Source organism: Saccopteryx bilineata, chromosome 1 (assembly GCF_036850765.1).
Source record: "Saccopteryx bilineata isolate mSacBil1 chromosome 1, mSacBil1_pri_phased_curated, whole genome shotgun sequence".
NCBI lineage: Eukaryota > Metazoa > Chordata > Mammalia > Chiroptera > Emballonuridae > Saccopteryx > Saccopteryx bilineata.
This window is the reverse complement of record NC_089490.1, coordinates 253467334-253489777: the sequence shown is the minus strand read 5'-3', so window position 1 is coordinate 253489777 and position 22444 is coordinate 253467334. Positions and strand designations below refer to the sequence as shown.

General features: G+C 43.4%; 1 protein-coding gene and 1 non-coding gene across 4 annotated transcripts in view; both read left to right on the top strand.

The window, feature by feature from the left end:
• The window catches only part of PLPP1 (phospholipid phosphatase 1), a 63127-nt gene that overhangs the window by 31053 nt on the left and 9630 nt on the right, over positions 1-22444 (top strand). The window contains exon 2 of one of the 3 annotated variants that reach the window (XM_066240818.1): positions 3251-3405. The exons of the other annotated variants lie outside the window; for them this stretch is intronic. Within the exon in view, the coding sequence (XP_066096915.1) occupies positions 3251-3405 (155 nt within the window). The remainder of the gene's footprint in view (positions 1-3250; positions 3406-22444) is intronic. 3 annotated transcript variants of the gene reach the window in all.
• Positions 10003-10109, top strand: LOC136321707 (U6 spliceosomal RNA). The gene has a single exon (XR_010728833.1). It is a non-coding gene; the product is annotated as a U6 spliceosomal RNA (small nuclear RNA).

Sequence of the window (22444 nt, the reverse complement as noted above, 5' to 3'; positions counted from 1 at the left end):
GTAAACTTGTATTTGGTTAGAACTTCAACATAAGAATGTTGGGGAAAACACTGATGTCTATAGGGGTGTGCGTGTGTAACATGAGCAGTAGAGGAGACGGTGGTATATTTAACTTGAAGAAAGAGATGCGTGCTTTGACTAGGATAACCTGACACTGCAGCTTATTATTGAAGTGTCTTCACAAAGACAGCGTGAGCAGGGTGGTGTGATACACTCTCTCGCAGGTTACCAATTACACCTTTCCTCCTCAGACACCACGGTCTTGGCTCACTTCTGATTCTCCCTGGCGTCTCAGCGTTGGATGTCTTGCATTTACCTAGATACAGACCTGCCCTGCAGGAACGACCTGTGTGGTTCCTGTTCCCTCTTTGTTCGCACAGTGGGTACAGGCCCCTGCCCCTGGAGCATGCAGGCATGCATCCCTCTTTCCCCTGCAGCCTCCTGTCGTGGTCACTGTAGGTATCAGTTCTTTGCTGATTGTTTTATCTACTCTCCACTTCAGGCTCTACTTTCTCTGAGAACTGTTTCATTTCCTGGCTTCAGTTACCAATCTAAGGCTAACAAGTTGCATATCTCTCTCTACTTCTGACCTTTATCCTGAATTTTATTCATTTAGCCAATTCAGCACATGTCTATTCAGAGCCAACTGTGTGCCTGGTGCAAAGGATACAAGGAAATGGTCTTTGTCCTCAATTTTCTGACAGTGTGAAAGACGATTTAAAACACAGTGCTATGATAGAGCTCCGCCCCAGCCCAATGAGTGGGTAAAGAATAAGAATAAAATAAAATAAAATGTGACAGATGTGTGGACAAGGTAGCATGGGCAGATGAGTTGGGTTGTGGAGAAACGAGACAGCAGTTGTATCTACTAGATGGCTGAGCATGCCAGATGAGCAGTATGGAAAGTAATACAATAATGGATACATATTAACACAAGAATAAAGTCTGTGTTTCACATACTCACAATGGTAAACCTACTTTGCCCTCACCACTGAGGGTCTTAGAAACATGTTATGTTCATGCAGAGGCAGAGGGTTCAGTGTGATGGGTGCGTTCAGGCCTGGGTGGGAGGCTGACAGACCACCCCAGACGGTGTGCTCAGTACCCTGCTCATTTTCTCCCACTAGAACCCACTCCCCTCCCAACACCCTCCCCTTCTGTCGGTGGGACCATTGTTGCCCGTCTCCAAATCTGAAGTGTCACGGTCACGTCTGCCTCAGTCATCAAGCTGAGTCACCTCTCCATTCAGAACACGTTGGTGCACCCTTTCTTTGTCTTCACCATCAACACACTGCTTATCACGTAATGACTGGAGCATTTCAGCGCCATATTCAATGTTCCTCTTTCTGCTGCTTTAAAAAAATCAGCTTCTAAAACCCCATATTTTACCCTGTTGCTGGCCCTAAGCAACAGAGGACAGTGGTGTTTTATATCCTATGGGATGTTACTTTTAGGCCAGTGTCTTAAAACATTTTTTTCCATAAACACAAAATTCTCAAGTTAACTTCCTCCTGTTAAAACACACAGAATGGTGGGATTAAGAGAAGTCCACAGCCAAGATTTTGTTCCATTAATGTTGAGATTTTATTATGAACATTACATGTAATTTATACTGAGCAAGCTCTTCAGAAGGACAGATCTCCATCCCCCACAATCGTGTGTCCTCAGCACAGTTCCACCCTGTGCAGGCAGCCCTATCACTTGCCGGTTGGGGTGGGGGGTAAGGTGGGGTGGAGACCATCTAGTCACTGAATCCAGGAGAGCCATGCTGGAGTCTTGACTCTACTTCCCAGACTCAGCAAGTCCCGCCGTCTCAAAGCATTAAGATAACTGTGTGTGAAGAACGGGGAGGGACGGACCTGCCTCATGGGGTTGCGGCAGGAATTGGTGAATTCCCAGAGCCATGCATGGCATGCTGTGAGCATGCAGTCCTGTGCTGTCTGTAAGAGGCTGTGCACCCCAAAGACTCCGGGCTCACTCCCTGTGTGCTCATCCCTGCACTCTGGCTGGTCTCAAACCCCCTGACCACCGAAGGCTGTCCCTTGGCCCTCCCTACTGCCCAGGGTTACCTGCTGATTCAAGTTCAACTCAGTTGCCTTTTCTTTTTTTCTCACTATGGTTCAGGTTGACCTCTGAATCCCCATAGGACCTTTGTTCTTGTTTTAGAAATTAGTCACCATTGTCTTTTATGGTTTTTCTTTTAAATTTTATAGACAACACAATTCACTTTTTTGTCGTGCAATTCTTTGAGTTTTGACAGATGCTTAGAACTGTGGAGTTACAATCCACATCCAGAACAATTTCATCATCTCCCCCAAATACACTTTGGTATTTTCTGAACAGTTTGCTGAGTATGCTTTCTGTTTCTACATGCATAATTAGGCTCCTGAACCTAGTATTTGTCTTACACTAATGTGTCTGTTGTGAGTGCCCTGACCTAGGGTTGAATATATATAGTGAGTAGATAGATGCTTGAATGTTTAAATTGTTTAAAACAAAGCCTTAAAAGCATGGTGAATTTGAATATGTTAAGAAGCCAGTAATTGAAGTTATTCAATTTTTCTTTGGTCTTTTATAATATTTTATTTGGTTGAAAATTTTCAGATGAAAACTTTTCCCGTATAACTTGTGATTTTGGAGGCTTGCCAGTGCTAATGAAAACCATTTTTAGTTTGTCTTTGGAATGTAAAGGGCTTGTTTCTTTCTGCTTTTGTTAGCAAATATACTTAAGATTTCTTTTGTTTTCTAACCCTATTAATTTAAAATTTTAATGTGAAACAAAATTTTGTATCTTCTCCCCTCCTTAACTACATTTGGCTATTAAGATGCTATGATTATTCATTGTATTTACTGAGTTGTTGTTTTTCTTGAACATAAATTTAAGATATTAAGCATTCCATTAAAAAATGAATGTTACAAAATATAAAATGCAACATCTTGCCATTTGCTCAACTTGACTTTTCCATGGGCCAGTGTTGCACTCTTCCCGGGGGTCTTTTATCGATTGTCTCTGAAATCAGAGGCCAGTTCAAGTAAGCGGACTTGTCCTTGGTAGCCGTGGGCTGGCGTCGACAAGCCCGGGCCGCTGGCCACCTCCATCTTCACACTGGGGGCCTGGGGAGAGGGATACTTTTTTCAGAAAGGGCAACTGTGTTTGAATTTGCAACCCCCCCCCCCCTCCCCAGACTTGACTTCCTGACGAGCAGATTGACTGTAACCATGTGTATCTTTTTTCTCCCTTCCCCAACAGCTTCCATGCCTATGGCTGTTCTAAATTTGGGCCAAATATATCCATTTCAGAGGGGCTTTTTCTGTAAAGACAACAGCATCCAGTATCCGTACCATGACAGTACCGTCACATCCATTATGCTCAGCGTGGTGGGGCTCGGTTTACCCCTTTTGTCTGTAAGTAAATGAACGAGTAGTAGGACGGGGGTGTTGTGCTGGCGGTTGGATGACGTGTGGAGTTGGGGTGGGGGCAAACACAGCCCAGCCCGTGCTCAGCGGTGTCGGTGTGCTGAGTGGTTGAGGGATCTGACCGCTGCCTCAATCAGGGCGATTTCCCCAGGTCAAAGGGGATGCTCCCCGAAACAACTGCACGTCATCACGGAGAAGTACGGAATGGTTATGAAGGGTTCAGCAAAGTTATTCGGACCAGCTCCTTTCCGTATCCAAGTGAAGATGCTTGCTCAGACCCAGCAGGCTGTTTTATGCTTGATAATCAATATGATAAAGCTAAGCCTGTGCTTGTTTTATGTTGTTTAATGGACATTGAGGCAGTAATCAAGGAAGCAGATCTGTGTATCAAACTTGAGGAAACTACTCAGCAGAAAGGCGACCCATACCTATGCAAATATAACCCCGAGAGTGTGTCAGACCTGTGTCCCTGTCCTGCAGGTATATCCTCCGTGTGCAGGACACATGAGGGTTTATTGTTTTAGAGAACTGGGCAGTTTCCTTCCATTTAGGTTCACCAGTAGGTTAAGATCTTGTGCCTTTGCCCTTGGCTCCGGGTCCTGAGCCCAGCCTGTGTCTCTCTGACCTGGATGCCGAGGAGAAGCAGCCAGGGCAGGGCTCACCTCCTTGCGCCCTGGAGCCCAGCAGGTTTTGCTGTTTCTCCTTGGACCTCCTGTCTCTTCTCAGTTGTCCCCCCAGGCAGCTGACTTAAAATTTGTGTCTTTACATCCTCAGCAGCGTTTCCACAGGAGGGCAGGCAGCTTTTCTTTCCCTGTTTTGCCCCCAGATTGCCTAAGAATAATGACCTAGTTCTCTGGTTATCTAGTTTATTGATTTTTTTTGGATGGTCTTTAATTTAGCACAGTATATGCTGAAGGTAAAGGGGACTTGGATTTTGTTAGGTTTCAAGATATTTTAAATATTCCCATGTATAGCATATACATTCTAATGTGATTATAACCACTTTCATGGCCTAAAAGGGGAGGAGAGTCTGGGAAAGGAGATATGTACTTTTCCCTACTCAGAGAGTCCACTGTGACTGGTAACGGGTATTTTAGCTGCCAGCTTACGAAGCTCTGTGGGAAAGTGGACAGCCCTGCCACTTAGACGGCCCAGGCAGCGTCACTGCACGTGTGTGAAGTGTAGGCGCTTGTTGTGCCCATTATTTTGACTAGCTATTGCCAGATGAAGTTTTTGTTGTTATTTTATTCAGTGAGAGGTCTGGAGGCAGAGACAGACTCCCACATGTGCCCCAAACAGGATCTATCCGGCAAGCCCACTATGGGGCAATGCTATGCCCATCTGAGGCGTAGCTCCTTTGCTCAGCAACCAAGCTCTTCTTAGTGTCTGAGGCAGAGGTCATGGACCAATCCTCAGCCCCTAGGGCCAACTCGCTCCAATTGAGCCATGGCTGTAGGAGAAAGAAAGAGAGAGAAGCGAGAGTGGGAGGGATGAGAAGCAGATGGGCACTTCTCTTGTGTGTCCTGACTGGGAATGGAACCCAGGACATCCACACACTGGGCCAGTGCTATAACACTGAGCCAACTGGCCAGGGCTGCCAGATAAAGTATTTTTTTAAAACGACCCCTGTATTTAAAGAGATGATTGCTTGAGGATCACAAAGTGACTTTTAGTTATATGATTTGGTACATTTCATCTTTTTTTAAAAAATGCTAAATTATAAAAATAATAAACATTTATTAATGGATTTAAGAAAATATTTTATAAAGAAAAAAGGAAGGAGAAATCACCCTTAGTTCTTCTACCAGAAGACAACTATTGCTAATATTTTTTCCCCCAAAAGATTTTATTTGTTGATTTGAGAGAAAGGTGTATGTATGGGAGGGGATGGTGAGTGGAAGAGCAAGAAACATCAACTTGTAGTAGTTGCTTCTCGTTTGTGCCTTGACCCGGCAAGCCCAGGGTTTCAAACTGGTTACTTCAGCATTCCAGGTCGACAGTTACCACTTTGCCACCACAGGTCGGGCTACTGTTAAAAGTTTGATACTATGATGACATTGGATCATCTACAACAAAAAGATGGGATATTGATAACATTATACAGAGTGAATTAAGTAAATCAGAAAAAAAGAAGAACTGCATGATTCCATACATTGGTGGGACATAAAAACGAGACTAAGAGACATGGACAAGAGTGTGGTGGTTATGAGGGGGGGAGGAGATAGAGGGGAAGGGAGAGAGGAGGGCACAAAGAAAACTAGATAGAAGGTGATGGAGGACAATCTGACTTTGGGTGATGGGTATGCAACATAATTGAATGACAAGATAACCTGGACATGTTTTCTTTGAATATATGCCCCCTGATTTATTGATGTCACCCATTAAAATTAATAAAACTTTATGTATAAAAAAAAAGTTTGATACTATTCCTTTAGTGGGGCAGTTTCTTACATCATTATGAGGACACTGCAATTCAGTTTTGTGCCTTGTTTTTTGCTTATTATTATAACAGACATTTTTGAGTTATAAATATCAAACAGCTTAAAGCTTAAGAAAAATTCAACTAAATTTTCAAAAAAGTAGTAGAAAAAAAGATGATATGAATCTTTGAGTTTATACTTCCATGGGGTTGCTATTGGAAAGAAATGATATGGAAAGATTCTTTTTAATGAAAATGTATTTATATTAAAAGAAGTAGTATTATTTGGCCAGTTTCTAAGACTTAAGTGTGCTGATCATGTGGACTAATGTGAAGGGATTCTTGCCAATTCCTCGGGTAGATTTGTTTGTTTTAGTAGTTTATATGTAATGTCAGATGTAGAAGACAGTTTCTATAAAGTGATTTATGTTTGATGTAATGTTATACACAATACTTTGTAATTTGATGAGGAGGATAAAGAATTTATATGATACAACATTTTAAATCAGTGACTTTAGTTTTACAATTTGAGGTCCATCTTCCTTTTAAAAAAAAAATACATTCTCTACTCTTTCTTCAGCTAATCAAAAAAGATACATCATTGAGAAAACTAGATTTTTATGTTTTTGGTTAACTTGGGAGAGGGGTTAAGGATCCACTTTTTATTTCACATTGAATATTTTCCCTCCGTTTTTGGCTTTATATAGGTTTACCTTTTCCCTCTGCAGTTTCTTGTACATTCAATTTTATACATTTTACATTTCTAAGGAAGATGAAAGCTTAAATTTATATGCGACACTATCATAGTAACAAAAAAGCTAAATCCGTATATTGCAGTGACTGAGTATACTTCTTCGAGAGTTTAAAATGTATGTATAATAGTTTGGGAATAGAAAACATTTCTGTGTTTAAGAGGTTATTTTACATTGACTATGAGTAGTTGCTTTTCTTAGGTCTTTATTATTCTACAATACAGCCTTTTTGTAAAAATGTTTAGCCTTACATAATATAGTATAGCTACTTTTAAATTTTATTTATTTATTTATGACCAACTTACAAAACTCCTAAGGATACACAGTGTTATTTACAGTGCCCTAAACTGCACCGTGACAAGCTGGGAATGGATATATGTGAGAAAGGCTTATTAATCTCTTTGTATATAAATACTTTTACAAACTGTGAGAAACAGATGCCTCAAAGCAACGTGGGTGGAGGACGTGAACAGAAAGGGGTCAGTGAAAGAAAAAAGTTGCCAAAAAATTGTAAAAAAAAAAACAAAAAAAAGATACAGCATTCTTAAGAAATGAAACAAGTTCACTTTAGAACCACACAGGGCTGGTTAGCCTGGTGCCCTGGCGCGGGGTGAACTTCTCCAGCCCGTCCTGGTGGAGAAGGAGAACTCGCACACGCCGAGTTGGCCGGGGATGCATTCACATCAGGAGGAAGACATCGTTGGGTCTAGAAATCATACTGTAAGCAGTTTATCCCATGGAAATAATCATTTCATGCAGAGGTTAATTACAAGGTTTTTCATTTCAGAATTATTTTTTCTAGCCTAAGATTGGAAGTAAATTTGTTCCGCTGTTGGGGACTGTTTAGAATTTACCCCAGTGATGAAATACTATGATACCTGTTTTATTATTTCTGCTGATATTTACTGACCTGGAAAGACTTCTGTAACATAGTAAGTGGGGGTGGGAAGGAGAAGAGTAATGAGGTGGTTCTGTCTAAATAGTGGGGTTTTTAGTAAAGGAGAGTGTTTTCACTTTGTTGCTTTACATTTTTCCTCCTCCCATGAATATGCACTGTTTTTCAAATAAGGAAGTCTTTAAAATTTTAAATGCCTAGTAGAAATTATCCCATTTTCATTCTGATAAATGTGAAGCATAACTAACTGTCTTAGCTACACTACCCACTTTCACGTCATTGTTCCAGAGCTAACTGTCCTAGGTGTGGGCTTAGTTTTGTCTGTCTCCAAGAATGTGCCAAGAGAAAAGATTTAGGTAGCGCTCTTTTTTTTGTTTTTTTTTAGGTAGTGCTCTTTTGAGAATGCACAATAAGTCAAAGTCAAGACTTGAGGGCCTGACCTGTGGTGGCGCAGTGGATAAAGCGTCGACCTGGAAATGCTGAGGTTGCCGGTTCGAAACCCTGGGCTTGCTTGGTCAAGGCACATATGGGAGTTGATGCTTCCAGCTCCTCCCCCCTTCTCTCTCTCTCCTCTCTCTTCCTCTCTGTCTCTCTCCTCTCTAAAAATGAATAAATTAAAAAAAAATTAAAAAAATAGTTGAAGATGGTAAATTTTGGCCTGACCTGTGGTGGCGCAGTGGATAAAGCGTTGACCTGGAAATGCTGAGGTCGCCGGTTCAAAACCCTGGGCTTACCTGGTCAAGGCACATATGGGAGTTGATGCTTCCAGCTCCTCCCCCCTTCTCTCTCTCTGTCTCTCTCTTGTCTCTCTCTCTCCTCTCTAAAAAAAAAAAAAAAAAAAAGACTTGAGTGACCTCGTGTGTCTGACTTGTCTTTAGGAGTGTAAGCAGTCTGTGGACACGAGGCCCTGTGGGTACTCATACTGCTTCCTGGAGGCAGAAGATTTGTGTGCAGGTGGCAATGTGCTGTGATCCAGTTCTGATGCTGACCACCTGAGTTAGTGTCAGAATCCACAGGTTCAAGGTCATGATCTGCAACAAGACTGCCCTCACTTTGTCAGCTGCAAGTTTGAGGGTCCCTAGGCCATCCGCACTCTGACCAACTGGTTATAAACCAGGGGCTTCTCATGAGCCCTTCCCCACAAGACTGCCCTCACTTCATAGGCTCACCACAAGTTTGGGGGATTCTTGCTAAGACGGGGCTATGCAGGTCCAGCAAGGACAGGCCCAGCAAGGTCAAGGTTGAAGCCCACTTGAGGAGAGGACTCGAGGTTTAACTAAAGTTTGGTCACAGAGAGTCTATGTCACTATTTCGTTAATGATGAATTTTATTGTAAGTATATATTGTATATTAAGCTGTTAGCTCATGATAGAGGAACTCTATGTAAACCTATCTTTTTTTTTTTTTTTTTACAGAGGCAGAGAGTGAGTCAGAGAGAGGGATAGACAGGGACAGACAGACAGGAACGGAGAGAGATGAGAAGCATCAATCATTAGTTTTCCATTGCACGTTGCAACACCTTAGTTGTTCATTGATTGCTTTCTCATATGTGCCTTGACCACGGGCCTTCAGCAGACCGAGTAACCCCTTGCTGGAGCCAGCAACTGTGGGTTCAAGCTGGTGGGCTTTTGCTCAAACCAGATGAGCCTGCGCTTAAGCTGGTGACCACAGGGTCTCGAACCTGGGTCCTCTACATCCCAGTCCGATGCTCTATCCACTGCGCCACTGCCTGGTCAGGCTATGTAAACCTATCTTAATGTGCAAAAAACCTTTACCCTAAGTTTATTCAAACATATGTGTTACTTGAAATCCTATTCTGTCTCGTTGTTGAAGTTCTTGTCTATTAAAAGCCCCCTCACACCTGACCAGGCGGTGGCGCAGTGGATAGAGCATCAAACTGGGATGCGGAAGACCCAGGTTTGAGACCCTGAGATCACCAGCTTAAGCACAGGTTCATCTGGTTTGAGCAAAGCTCATCAGCTTGGACCCAAGGTTGCTGGCTCGAGCAAGGGGTTACTTGGTCTGCTGAAGGCCCATGGTCAAGGCACATATGAGAAAGCAATCAATGAACAACTAAGGTGTTGCAACGCACAATGAAAAACTAATGATTGATGCTTCTCATCTCTCTCTGTTCCTGTCTGTCTGTCCCTATCTGCCTCTCTCTCTGACTCTGTTAAAAAAAAAAAAGTCCCTTACTGTAGGATGTGCCTTGTTCCAGGTTTCGTTTCCATGTCAACATATATAGTTGCTATGCTGCCTTTTCCACGTCTCACCCCAGCAGGCACGAGGCAGTAAGCTCCGCTGGGGTGGGGACAGGACGTCCCGTCCGCTCCCCACTGTGTCCTTAATGCCTGCCACTGTGCTTTGTATGGAACAGGTGTTCAGTGAGCCTCGGAGAAAATTTAATGGGAAACTACTACATGTGAAGTGGAAGTCATTATGGAACAGGTATCCAGCAAAGGATCTGTATCCAGAAAATACAGCGAACTCGTGAAATGCGACAGGAAGAAAAACAGACTATGCTTGCTTCGGCAGCACACGTACAAAAATTAGAACAATGAAGAGCAGATTAGCACGGCCCCTGAGCGAGGGTGATGCACAAGTTCTTGAAGTGTTTCATATATGTATGTGTGTGTGTGTGTGTGTGTGTATAAGGTCTACTGGAAAGTTCTGTTCGTTTCTATCACAAGTTTCGACACATAAGCACATGTTTATATGGCACATGTGTGCCTCTATTTTTATCACTTAATGTATACATACTAACGTAGCAAATTAACTAAAACAAAGTTGATTCACGTTAATCTTATGTGTGAAGCGATAGTGTACCCATGGCTACTGATAAAGTTCATTTACGCCACTGTAATTTTTACGAATTTCAACAAGGAAGAAATGCTACAGAAGCTTGTCTGTCGCATCCACCATATTCCCCGGACTTAGCACCCTCCGACTATCACTTGTTTTTGTTCCTTATAAAATTTTTTGAAGGGCAAAAAATTCAAAAATGAAGAAGGTATCAAACAAGCACTGGTTCAATTTTTGCATCAAAAGATAAAACATTTTTCAAAAATGGGATATACAAATTGCCCTCATGCTGGCAAGAAATCATTAATAATAATGGCAATTATATTAGTAAAGTTTATTGACGGTAAGAAAATTTGTGTTTTGTTTTATTCCAAAAATGGACAGAACTTTTCAGTAGACCATATACACACACACACACACACACACACACACACACACAGCTAGTGCTTGACTTACGTCCACGATTGGTTCTGACAGATCGGTCGCAACATGATTTGGTTGTAAGTTGAGTAGGCTATATGTACAGTACTGTGAACTGATGTTATAAAAATCTTTAAGTCATATTTTATCATAATTTTCTTTCATTATATATCATAATTTTCTTTGTTCATTTTATGCCATTTGTATCATCTCTACACCATTTTGTTTCTTATTTTTATATTCGTCAGGTTTAAGTAAAACACTGCATTACCAGTACAACTGGTTTAATATTTGCAAAGACAATTTCCTCTTGGTAGACATCTTGGGAGGGATTTGATGAAAAATATCTAAGACACAAAACACAAATTTCTGTACTGAGTCTGGGATAACAGTTGAAATGGTGCACACAGAGATGGTAGTGCTGCCGGAGCTGGTACGCACTGTCGTACGCCCAGCTGGGCAACGCTTGCGCTGCCAGACTCAGAGCAGTCGTGGCTAGCGATTGTGGTCATAAAGTTGAATGGTCGTAAGTTGCATAGGTCGTAAGTCGATCAATATTTGTGTGTGTGTGTATGTATTTTTTTTTTTAAGATGAAAGAAGGAAAACAACCCAGTCAAAAAGTGGGGGAAAGATCTGGACAGACACCTCACCAAAGAAGATATACAGATGGCAGATAAACATATGAAAAGATGTCTAATATCAGATTTTTTTAGGCAGCTGTAAATTAAAACAGTGATGAGATATTACACACTTCTTTGGCTAAAATCCAGAACCCTGACAACAACAAGTGCTTATAAGGATGTGGAGCAACAGAGGTTCCCGCTCGGTGCTGTGGAAATGCAGGATGGTGCAGTCACTTTGGAAGACAGTTTGGCAGTTTATTTCAAAACAAAACATAGTCTCACCATATGATCCAGCAGTCATGTTCCTAGGTATTTACCCAAATGAGTTGAAAACTGATTTACACACAAAAACCAGCACATGGATGTTTCTAACAACTTTCTTTATAACTGCCAAAACCTGGAAGCAACTGAGATGTCCTTCAGTAGCTGAGTGAATAAATGATGGTATATCCATCCATACAATGCAGTATTATTTACTGCTAAAAAGAAATGAGCCGTCCAGCTGTGAAAAGACATAGAAGACCCTTAAATGCAGCTTGCTGAGTGAAAGAAGCCAGTGTGAATGGCTTCATACTGTTTGATTCCAACTCTGCAACACTGGAGAAGGCTGCGCTGTGGAGGCCGTGGAAAGACTGGTGGTTGTCACGGGTGAGAGGGAGGGTGGACAGGGAGTGAGTAGTTGGGTGACAGGGTTTTCAGGGCGTTGGAGCAAAGCTGTGTGATACTGTGATGGTGGATGCAGGGTATGACGTATCTGCCAGAACTCATAGAGCTATGGGATACAAAGAATGAGTTCTGATGTGAGCCATGGAGTTTAGTTAACAATGTGTGACCGTTGGTTCCTCAGTTATAACAAGTACACCATACTGGTGAGAGATGTTTATAATAGGGGTCATTCAGGGTTGAGGGTGTAGAGGTGGATGGATGGGCAGATGGACAGAATGTACATTTTACTTTCTGCTCAAAAAAAAAAAATATATATACCTAAAACTGCTCTAAAAAATGTGTTCCTTTTTAAAAATTTTTAAAAAAATTTGCTCACAAAATCTGGTGAGATGTCAATGCTCTTTGGTTAAATAATGTTAGTGAAGATTGCGACAAATGCTTATCCCTCACAGTTAGTGACTATTTATACATTCATTGCTAGGAATTGGATTACCTGATAGCATATAAAAAGTAAAGTTCCAGGGTTGTGATTTATATTATTTATTTACTCGTGAACTCAATTTATAAGAGTATTTGTTTTGACTTGAGATCATTGGTTCCTACCAAAGGACAGAAGTGCAAAACTGGTTGATAGTTTAATACATAGAATAAACTTCTAATTTGTAAGGCAACCTAGCAAAGACTTAAGTTCAGGAAACACAATGGTACTTCCAAATGCAGTCCCGGTTTTCAGTTTTTATAATGAGAAACAACAAACAAGGAACTAGAGTCTTGTGGCCCTTACTCATGGCCCTGTGTTAAGAAAATACACGAGGAGGACGTATTTAGCGCATCTTATGTAAGGGGCCATCACTGTTTAAGGTTTTACTGTGTTCTAGGCTCCTGATACATTGAAAATTTTTTGGCTCTCTGAAAAACAACTGGTTGGACTTAGAAGCATCTTTTTTTTTTTAGATTTATTTTTTTAGATTTTATTTATTCATTTTTATTAGAGAGGGGAGAGAGATAGAGAGAGGGAGAGATAGAGAGAGAACAAGGGGAAGAGCAGGAAGCATCAACTCCCATATGTGCCTTGACTATGCAAGCCCAGGGATTTGAACTGGCGACCTCAGCATTCCAGGTCGACGCTTTATCCACTGCGCCACCACAGGTCAGGTTAGAAGCATCTTTTAATAGTGAAGATTTATCTAAATACAGGTTCTTGGATCATTATCCAAAATTCTTGGAGCCAGAAGGCTTTGGATTTTTGAATGGTGATATAATTTATTTATATATCTTGTGTAATGCCCTCAGGAGAGTCTAGGACAGCCCCTCATAATGAAGGTATTAATGTCTACACAGTCAGGACAAGTGAAAGTAAGTGGGTGTGTAAGGCCTAGGGCTGCTCCTTGTTCATGGTCACTTTTGCCATTTGATGGGTTCAGGTTGGATATTGACACCAACTGTTACGAAAGAACTATTAGGATTTTGAGAGCTTTGGGTCTTAGAATAAGAGATCACAGGCCTTGGAATGAAAGTTGACTGAAAATTCTTTAATTTTTTTATTCATGGTATGTGGTTACTTTACACAAATACTTGAAAATCCCCAACTTAGTTTTTGTTGAGGAGCAAGCCCTGTGGGTCGAGGTGTGAGCTGAGGTCTGCTTGTGTGAAGCTCATTTATGGTCGAGAGCCGTGAAAACCAGAGTGTGTGGTGCCGTGCAGGGATATGAATGAACACTCCCTTGCTCAGCGTGACTGAGGTGGGGGCGAAACTGGAGTCCTGGAGAGCAGCCACCGAGGAGCTCTGTGCTTCCCCGCAGCTGTGTGTAGCTTGGGGCGCTCGTCTGGCTCTGGAAAATCACTTAAATCTTCTGAGGGAGCCAGGTTCCTTTGGGCTCCATCTTTAAATTAGAATGTTGAGTAGTTCGCCATTCCTGTCAGTTATCTCCTAGCTTTCATATGTAGAATGAGAATGAAGTAATCTTAAACATGGCAGTTTCCTTACTGCCAGGTCGTGAGCCAGTGTTCCCAGTGTGATAGATGTGGGATGCAGTATGACCGCAGAAAGAAACAGTCTGTGTGTCTGCCTCTGTGCCCGGGCTGGGAGTGGGCAGCACCGGCTCAGAGTGCCAGGCTCAGAGCTCCGGGGTGGGGCCGCCTTGCTGCCTCTGTGGCTGGAGTGGGTCACAGCAGATGACTTTTTAATCAGGTGACCTCCTGCCAGAAGTCTTGGCTGGGAGGGCTGGGTAGGGGTGGGGAGATCCAGTTTGGGATCCTGTTTTATCCGGGGGGCTTATAAGCAGAAGTCATGGGCAGGGCAGGAAGAGTGGGGGGAAGGATCTAGCGGTTCCCTAATTTTCTCAGTGGAAAACTTGGGAGTTTTGAAGCATAGTGGCTCAATCATGTGTTCAGTTAAATATGCTCATGTGTTCAATCAGATATATATGTATATATGTTTAATTTTTCCATTGATTTGAGAGAGCGAGAAAGGAAGGAGGAAAGACAGAAGGGAAAAGAGGAAAGAGAGAGAAGCATCAACTTGCTGTTCTACTTAGTTCAATTTAGTTGTGCACTCATTGGTTACTTCTCATATGTGCGCTGACCAGGGAATCAAACCACGACCTCAGAGCACTGGGACAACACTCTTATTTGCTGAGCCACCTGGGCAGGGCCTGTCAGATACATTCTTAAACTTGGGTGTTTATCTGTTAGGTCAGTATACCTAAAAGTATCATTTTGGAGAATATCAGAACTTGAGAGGAGAAAGTAAGATTTCTGTGCAATTAGCATAACTGTAGCTTGGGGAAACACATCCTTGTGTAATTTTACCGGCAAATTACAGTTTCTGGAGTGGAGACTTGCTGTTCAGTGGGCCCTGTAAGGAAGTCGCTGGGCAGGGAGAGGGAAAGAGCCCCGAATTTTGTTTACCCTAGAATTCTGCTTATTCTCTTTGAAAGTATGATAACCTGGTTGGCCCTTGTTTGCTTTAGAGTTTTTGTGTATGTGGTAGATGAAAGGCTACGTTTCTCTGTGGTTTGCGGTCTATTGTGTAGGAAGCGTGACCATTACAGATTCTTTCTCTGGTCAGGACAGCTCTCGGAGGTTGTAGATGTTTCTCTCTTCCCTACCAAGAGGCTGAGTGGGGGGTTTAAGCCCACCACCGTGGCCTTGCTCTGTTGTTCCTGTTCCTTTGGACAGTCCCTCCTGTCTGCAGGGTGGAGTATTCCCTGGTGGAGGAGGGTGCGTCCTGTTAGCTCTTTGTTTGGTTTTCTTCTGTCCGCTCTGAATGTGCGTCTGGGTGGTGGAGATTTACATCGGGGAGGGTGATCGGTGATCCAGTCACCAAAGCCTGCTGGGGCGCTTGCCTGTCTGGTTGACTTCATCTGCTGTGGAAGAATTTCTGAATTCTGGTCTAGACTCCTTCAGATTGAAACTTTGAGAATCTGTTTCTCGGTTCCACTCCTGAAATTCAGTGTGACCTTGTATAACTCTCTTAGTCTGCCCTGGTGTGTTCTCTAGCTGTGAAAGGATGTTTCTGGGTTCTCGGGAGGCTACGAGGGGAGGGCATGTTTCATTGGTGCAGCTACACGCCTGTCCCCAAGTCTGTGCTTGTCCTACGCAGAGCTGGCTGGTTGAGCTCCACCTACAGCAAACCACGTTGGTGTCACGCTTTGAAGAAAGGCACGGCACTTATTCACCCAAGTGGGAGTGAAGTGCCTTGCCTGCATTTCTTTCCCTGATGGTCTCCTTGTCTGTCTTTGTTACTCAGCTAGGGCTTTCTATCTTCTCTGTGGATCTGAGGTCAACTCGAGAAGAATGCTTGGCGGCTTACAGTACTTGGTATAGTTTAGAAGTTGATCCTCCCCCTCCCCAAATATAATACGAAGTTCTCAGTTCCCTTTTCTACTTTAAAGTCCTGTTCTTTGTCTGTCTTGGCCATTGACCTCCCATGGCTGTGTCCTACTTGATGGGCTTTCTAATAACTTCCTAATGTACCACCATAGGCTGAGTGTTCAGTATTCAGTTCTCTCTCTGCCTGCTTATTAGAAATGGCTCCTGGTAAGATCCAGCAGTCTCCCGGTTTTTAAACCTGATGGGTCTTCATTGTGTGTGATCTGTCAGCAGCAGTTAAAAAACATTTAAACATTTTTGATTTTGAAATAATGGTAGACTCACACAAAAGTCACAGAAATAGTTCCAAGTTCCCAGGTGCCCTTAACCCAGCTTCCCCCAACAACAGCGTCTTACGTAACTGTGGTAAAAGTATCGGTACTATTAACTGAAATTTAGACCTTACTCAGATTTCACCAAATGTTTTGCATGCAGCCTTTTTGGTGTGTGCGTGTAAGTCTATGAAATCTGTTACATGTGTTGATTTGTGTGACCATCACCACGATCAGGATTCAGAACTGTTCATCACCCTTGACAGACTGTCTCATTTTTCTTTATAGTCACACTGTCCCCAAACCCAGACCCTCAGCAACCACCAGTTACTCCATCACTGTAATTTTGTCACGTATGTTATATGAATGGATTCACACGGTATATATCCTTTAGAAATTGACCTTTTTCAAAAACTGAGTTATATGCCCTTGAGAGCTGTCCAGGTTGTTGCATATATCAGCAGTTGGTTACCTTTTTTATTGTTGAGTAGTAGTATTTCCCTACATGGATGTAACATAGTTTGTTCATTTGTCTGTTGAGGTGAATCTTGATTACTTGCAGTTTTTGACCACTGCAAGTGAAGCTTATGAAAAGTGCCCACATGTTTTGGGGTGAATGTCAGTTCTCATGTTCCTAGGGCAGGTACTCAGTAGCGAGGTTGCTGGGTCTGTTGGTGTGTATTGGGATTTGTGAGAAACTGGCAGATGGTTTTCCAGAGTGGCCGCGCCATCCTGCTCTTAGCAGCCGAGTAGTGGGACCCACTGTTCTGCGTCTTCCCAGCACAGGTGTTTCACTCCCGCCATTCTGTTAGGTCCGTAGTGATGTCTCAGTAGGGCCTTCACGTGCTTTTCTCTGGTGGCTGCTGATGGTCACATGATGTTCAACTCTTCTGCTTGCTTTCTGATTTTTCTGTTTTACTGTGGAGTTTAGAAAGATCTTCATCTATTCTAGATATATACATACAGTCTTTTGTTGAATATGTGATGTGCAAGTATATTTTTTCCAGTCTTTTCATTCTCTTAAAAGTATCTTTTGAGAGCATAGGTTTTTAATTTTGATGAATCAATTTTTTGTTTATTTGTTTGTTTTACTAGATGAGAAACTTTTTGCTCAAAGAGGTCACTTTCCCTGGGTCCCTACATCTAGTAAATAATGAGGTTGGGTTTGAAACAGGGATTGAGTTCATTGATATATTTTTAAAAAAATTTTAAGCCTTATTTATTCATTTTAGAAGAGAGAGAGAAAGAGAGAAAGAGGAGAAGAGCAGGAAGCATCAACTCCTATATGTGCCTTGACCAGGCAAGTCTAGGGTTTCGAACCAGTGACCTCAGCATTCCAGGTCGACTCTTTATCCACTGCGCCACCACAGGTCGGGCTATTTTTCTCTTTTATAGATAGTACATTAGATATTATGCCTAACTCTGTCACAAAGACTCTATCTCTATGACCCATTTTGTGTTAAGTTTTGTATAAAGTCTGAGGTTCATGTTGAGGTTTATTTGAACATGCATGTATATGGATGACCCATTGTTACAACACCATGTGCTGAAAAGCTCTCCTTTCTCCATTGCATTGTTTGTACTACTCCATCAGTGACTGTGTCTTTTCTTCCTCATGTCGCACACTGTCCTGATGACTGTGGCATCTGTGGATGGCATGGTCAAGTCTAGCTAGAGAAGCTTAAAATTGAGTGGTGTAAAAATCAACTGTAGCGACATTTTCCCCAAAATTCAGGGAGTGGGACTCCTCCAACTTGATTTTTCCCCCAAAAAACTGTTTTAGCTGTCTAATTTCCTTGCTTTTTCCACATAAATTTTAGAAGGAATGTGTCCACAAACTGTCTGTCTGGCATTTCTATAAGAACTATATAAAGTTGTACATAGGTTTGGAGAGAATTGACTTTGTTCAGTCTTTCAGCCCATGTCTTTCTTTAGGTCTTTGGTTTTCAGCATACAGATCCTGTACGTATTTTATGAGGTTTATACCTAAGGATTTCAAAGGTTTGAACTACTATAAATGGTATTGTGCTTTTAATGTAGGTTTCCAGTTGTTCATTGCTGCTATATAGAACAGTGCCCAGAATTTCATCCTCTTGTAAATATAAGCAGAAGGAACAGAAATAAGTCATTGGCATATTCTTTTTACTGGTTTGTGTTTTTTTTTGTTGTTGTTGGTTGTTTGTTTGTTTGTTTTTACAGAGACAGAAAGAGAGTGTCAGAGAAAGGGATAGGGACAGACAGACAGGAACGGAGAGATGAAAAGCATCAGTCATTAGTTTTTCGTTGTGCATTGCGACACCTTAGTTGTTCATTGATTGCTTTCTCATATGTGCCTTGACCGTGGGCCTTCAGCAGACTGATGAACCCCTTGCTTGAGCCAGCGACCTTGGGCTCAAGCTGGTGAGCTTTTTGCTTAAACCAGATGAGCCCGCGCTCAAGCTGGTGACTTCGGGGGTCTTGAACCTGGGTCCTCAGCAACCCAGTCCGATGCTCTATCCACTGCGCCACCTCCTGGTCAGGCTCTTTTTACTGTCTTATTAGTATGATTATATTTTAGGTATTTACTAGTATCTTTTGACAACGTGTATTTTCAAAATTGACTCTTTCATACTTGGAATTTTCCCCATTGATAAATAAACAAAAGGAGATTTTCAAATGAAAATATATATACCTAACAGATAATACACCTAACAGAAAAGGTAGATTAACTATACACACATCTCACATAGCTATTTAGCTGAGAGGTGTAGTCTTAGGTAGCAGAAATAATATGTGGACCCCGTATTCTACAGGTGAGCCTGTACCTTTGGACTCCTTAGCTTTCTAGTCTCCATCTTCACCCCCCCCCCCTTGTCCGGGCATCAGGAGAGGAATGTGATCTCTCGGGCATTTCACAGTGGACGGGGAGCTTTTGTCTTCCTTTGAGGTACGGTAAAGACCTCTGGACAATTCTCGAGGGTCCTGGCGTCCTGTGTCAGAGCTGCTCGGTTTCTTGCCTGCGCTATCAGCGCCGAGTTGGCGTGTTCCTTGTGGTTTGCTATGGTGGGCTCTGGAGATGCATGCCTCCCTCTCCTGGCACCTGCTGTGTTGTAGAGCCACGTGATGAAATACTGTTGTGCAATCAACAGGGACAGAATATCAATCTGTGCTCCACCATGGATATGCATCTTGTAACACTCTTGTGGAGGCATTTGTGTAGTTTCCACTACCAGAAGAGTCCCTTTCACATGTAAGAAAGTTTTTAGCCATGGTTCTCGGGTTTGCTGGGCACCCCATCACCGGTCTGATTAAGAAGACACTTGTTAGCATTTATGTGACAGTATCAAGACGCTGAGCATTTGTGCAATAAGAAGTTAAGATGTGTGACCGTGTTCTGACTTTGTGTTTTCTGACATGTGGTGAAGGATGAAGTGTTCTTGTGGAATTAGTCTGTGGAGGCGATGAGTTACCATATCACGTGCTCTCTCTTGATTTGTTATAAATGTTCACTGGTAGAAGGTAGAGGGCTGTAATTACTTGTGGGTAAGAGCTCACTATGCAGAGAATCTGGTTCTTAGTGGGCTAATGCAACTGGCCACGTGGGCACACTGAAAAGCAGGATGTGGGAACGTACAGTGGCGAAGCCACTTTGAACAACAGCTTGGCATTTTCTCAAAAAGTTCAACATATGACCCAGTTACTCCACCCCTAGGTCTCTTTGCTTTAGAAATGAAAGGATGTATTCGCACAGACACTTGTATGTGAATGTCTGTAGTGTCCTTAGTCATAGACAAACACTGGGAGCAGCCCTCCTGCCCATTAGTCGGTGAGTGGAGAGACTGAGTGTTGTACGCACACACAGTAGGCGCTGTTCAGTGATGGAAAGCACAAATGCATGCTGCCGCAGGGGTGGGCCTCAGAAACATGCTAAGGGGCAAAGCCATTTGCAAAACAGTGTGTGTAGTATGGTTCCATTTATGTGAAATCTTTTTCTTTCCATTGATCTGAGAGAGAGAGAAGCATCAGCTCGCTGTTACACTTAGTTCCATTTAGTTGTGCGTTCATGGTTGCTTCTTATATGTGCCCTGACTGGGGATTGAACTCACAACCTTGGCGATCAGGGACAAAGCTCTGTCCACTGAACCACCCTGTCAGTGACTGAGAACCACTGGTTTTTTTAGTATCTCTGCTTAGAGCCTTAGCTCCCTCCTCTGTGCCTCCAGCGTCCCCCTCTGTGACCCCCCAATCCCCTCTGTCCCCCCACAATCCCCCTCTGTGCCTCCCCACTCCCCCCATGCCCCACCCCCGGCTCCCCCCTCTGTGCCCCCCAGTTCCCCTGCTGTGCCCCCCCCCCCCCGAGCTCCCTGTACCCATTTGTCCTGCTGTACGTGTGTGCCGGGCATGACTCAACTTTGCATTCCCAGTCACGTCCAGCCAACTTCCTTGCGCAGTGGATTCACTCAGTATTTGCCCACTTGAATGTTTCTATTTTATAAAATGAACTAATTATGTGGTATTTGTATGTGATTTTATTTCATTTTTCCCTTCTATCGTAAAAAACACCCACAAACATTTTTTCCTAAATCTAAGAATAATTTATAACATAGTTTCCGTGGTCAAAGGAGAAAAATCCCAACTTAGTTGATGCCTGGTTAAAACATTTTTCAATGTATTTGGGCCTAGGAATATGAAATTTTTTTCTGAGAACAAGAACATAAACCTGTTGAGTTTTAGACATTAATAATATGGCTTTAACTTCTGTAATAAATATTCTTTGGAAAATGAAAACAGTTCAGAAATAGGCAGTGTGGACACTGAAAGTTCCCAGCATTACGTGCAGAGTTCTCACAGGTGAAGTGACTGTGTGTCGGCGTTCTCTGTGAATAGAGAACAGGTCTCAGTGGGGCGCAGGGGGGCTGCTGGTTGGGCTGAGCGTTGGGCACGACTGAGACTACCACTGAGGGTCCATGTCCTCGAGCGCCGTCAGTGGGAGGTCTGTGCCGCCCCAGCGTGCGGGCTGAGGGCCTGGGCACCTCGCTCATCTGAGCGCAGGCAGTGGGTGAGTCAGAGCATGGCCAGCATTCAGGGATGAGAAGTGGTGTAAAGTCAGTTAGCAGAGTCAGCTCAGGTTGGAGTTTTCTTTTTTTTTTTTTTTTTTTTTTTTTTTCTTTTTTTTTACAGAGGCAGAGATAGACAGGGACAGACAGACAGGAATGGAGAGAGATGAGAAGCATCAATCATCAGTTTCTCGTTGCGCGTTGCGACTTCTTAGTTGTTCATTGATTGCTTTCTCACATGTGCCTTGACCGCGGGCCTTCAGCAGACCGAGTAACCCCCTGCTCGAGCCAGCGAACTTGGGTCCAAGCTGGTGAGCTCTTTGCTCAAGCCAGATGAGCCCGCGCTCAAGCTGGCGACCTCGGGGTCTCGAACCTGGGTCCTTCCACATCCCAGTCCGACGCTCTATCCACTGCGCCACCACCTGGTCAGGCAGGTTGGAGTTTTCTTAACGAGGAGCATCTGGGAAACTTGTGATGAGCTCAGCCACTGTTGGCCATTGGCTGACACAGAGGAAGAAGCTGGCTCGGGCGTTCAGGGTCTTGGCGGAAACCAGCAGATAGTAAAGGCGATGATGGTGTGCATCTCTTTTTTGCTTGGCCCTTGCAGACTGGGCAGGGGGGACGTCTGTGGAGGGCGCACTTGGGCAGAGTGGCGGAGGCGTGGTCTCCAGGGCTGACTGAGTCAGCGAGACCGTCGGCGGTCATCGGGACCCAGCGCTGCACGGAAGGGATGCTTGTGAGCAGTGTGTCAGCCAAGTGGTTCTGTGTGTTGTGCTGGGGGACGGTTGCTGGAGGAAAGCCTTGGTGCTGGGGTGCATCTTGAGCCCGGCCTCGTGCGGAGGTTCTGCGGACCCTCTGTTGTGCAGAACAGCACTGCCCAGTGTGCTGCAGAGTTCGTGGGTGTGCCACGGTCAGTGAAGTAGAGAACTGATTCTTCAGGTTCGTATTTAGACACAAGTGAGAGGTTGAGGAGCTAAGTCTGAGACATGAGCTTCAGGGAAGATTTGCTGATGGAAACAGCCATCGTGTAGGTGCTTCTGGGCCTCGACACCACTGTCCGTCTGTTGTGAGAAGCTTGGTTTGCACATAGGCGGTGGATGTGCTGCAGACAGCCCAGAAGACGGTGCAGAAGGCTTCGTGCAGGGCTTGGAGCGCTGGCCACAGACCACAACCCATCTGAGTGCATAGGGATGTAGGGATCAGATGGGCAATCACAGTGCTGTTTTCCTTATGGGAATGATGTCTGGGACAAATGGGGTTGGAAAGAG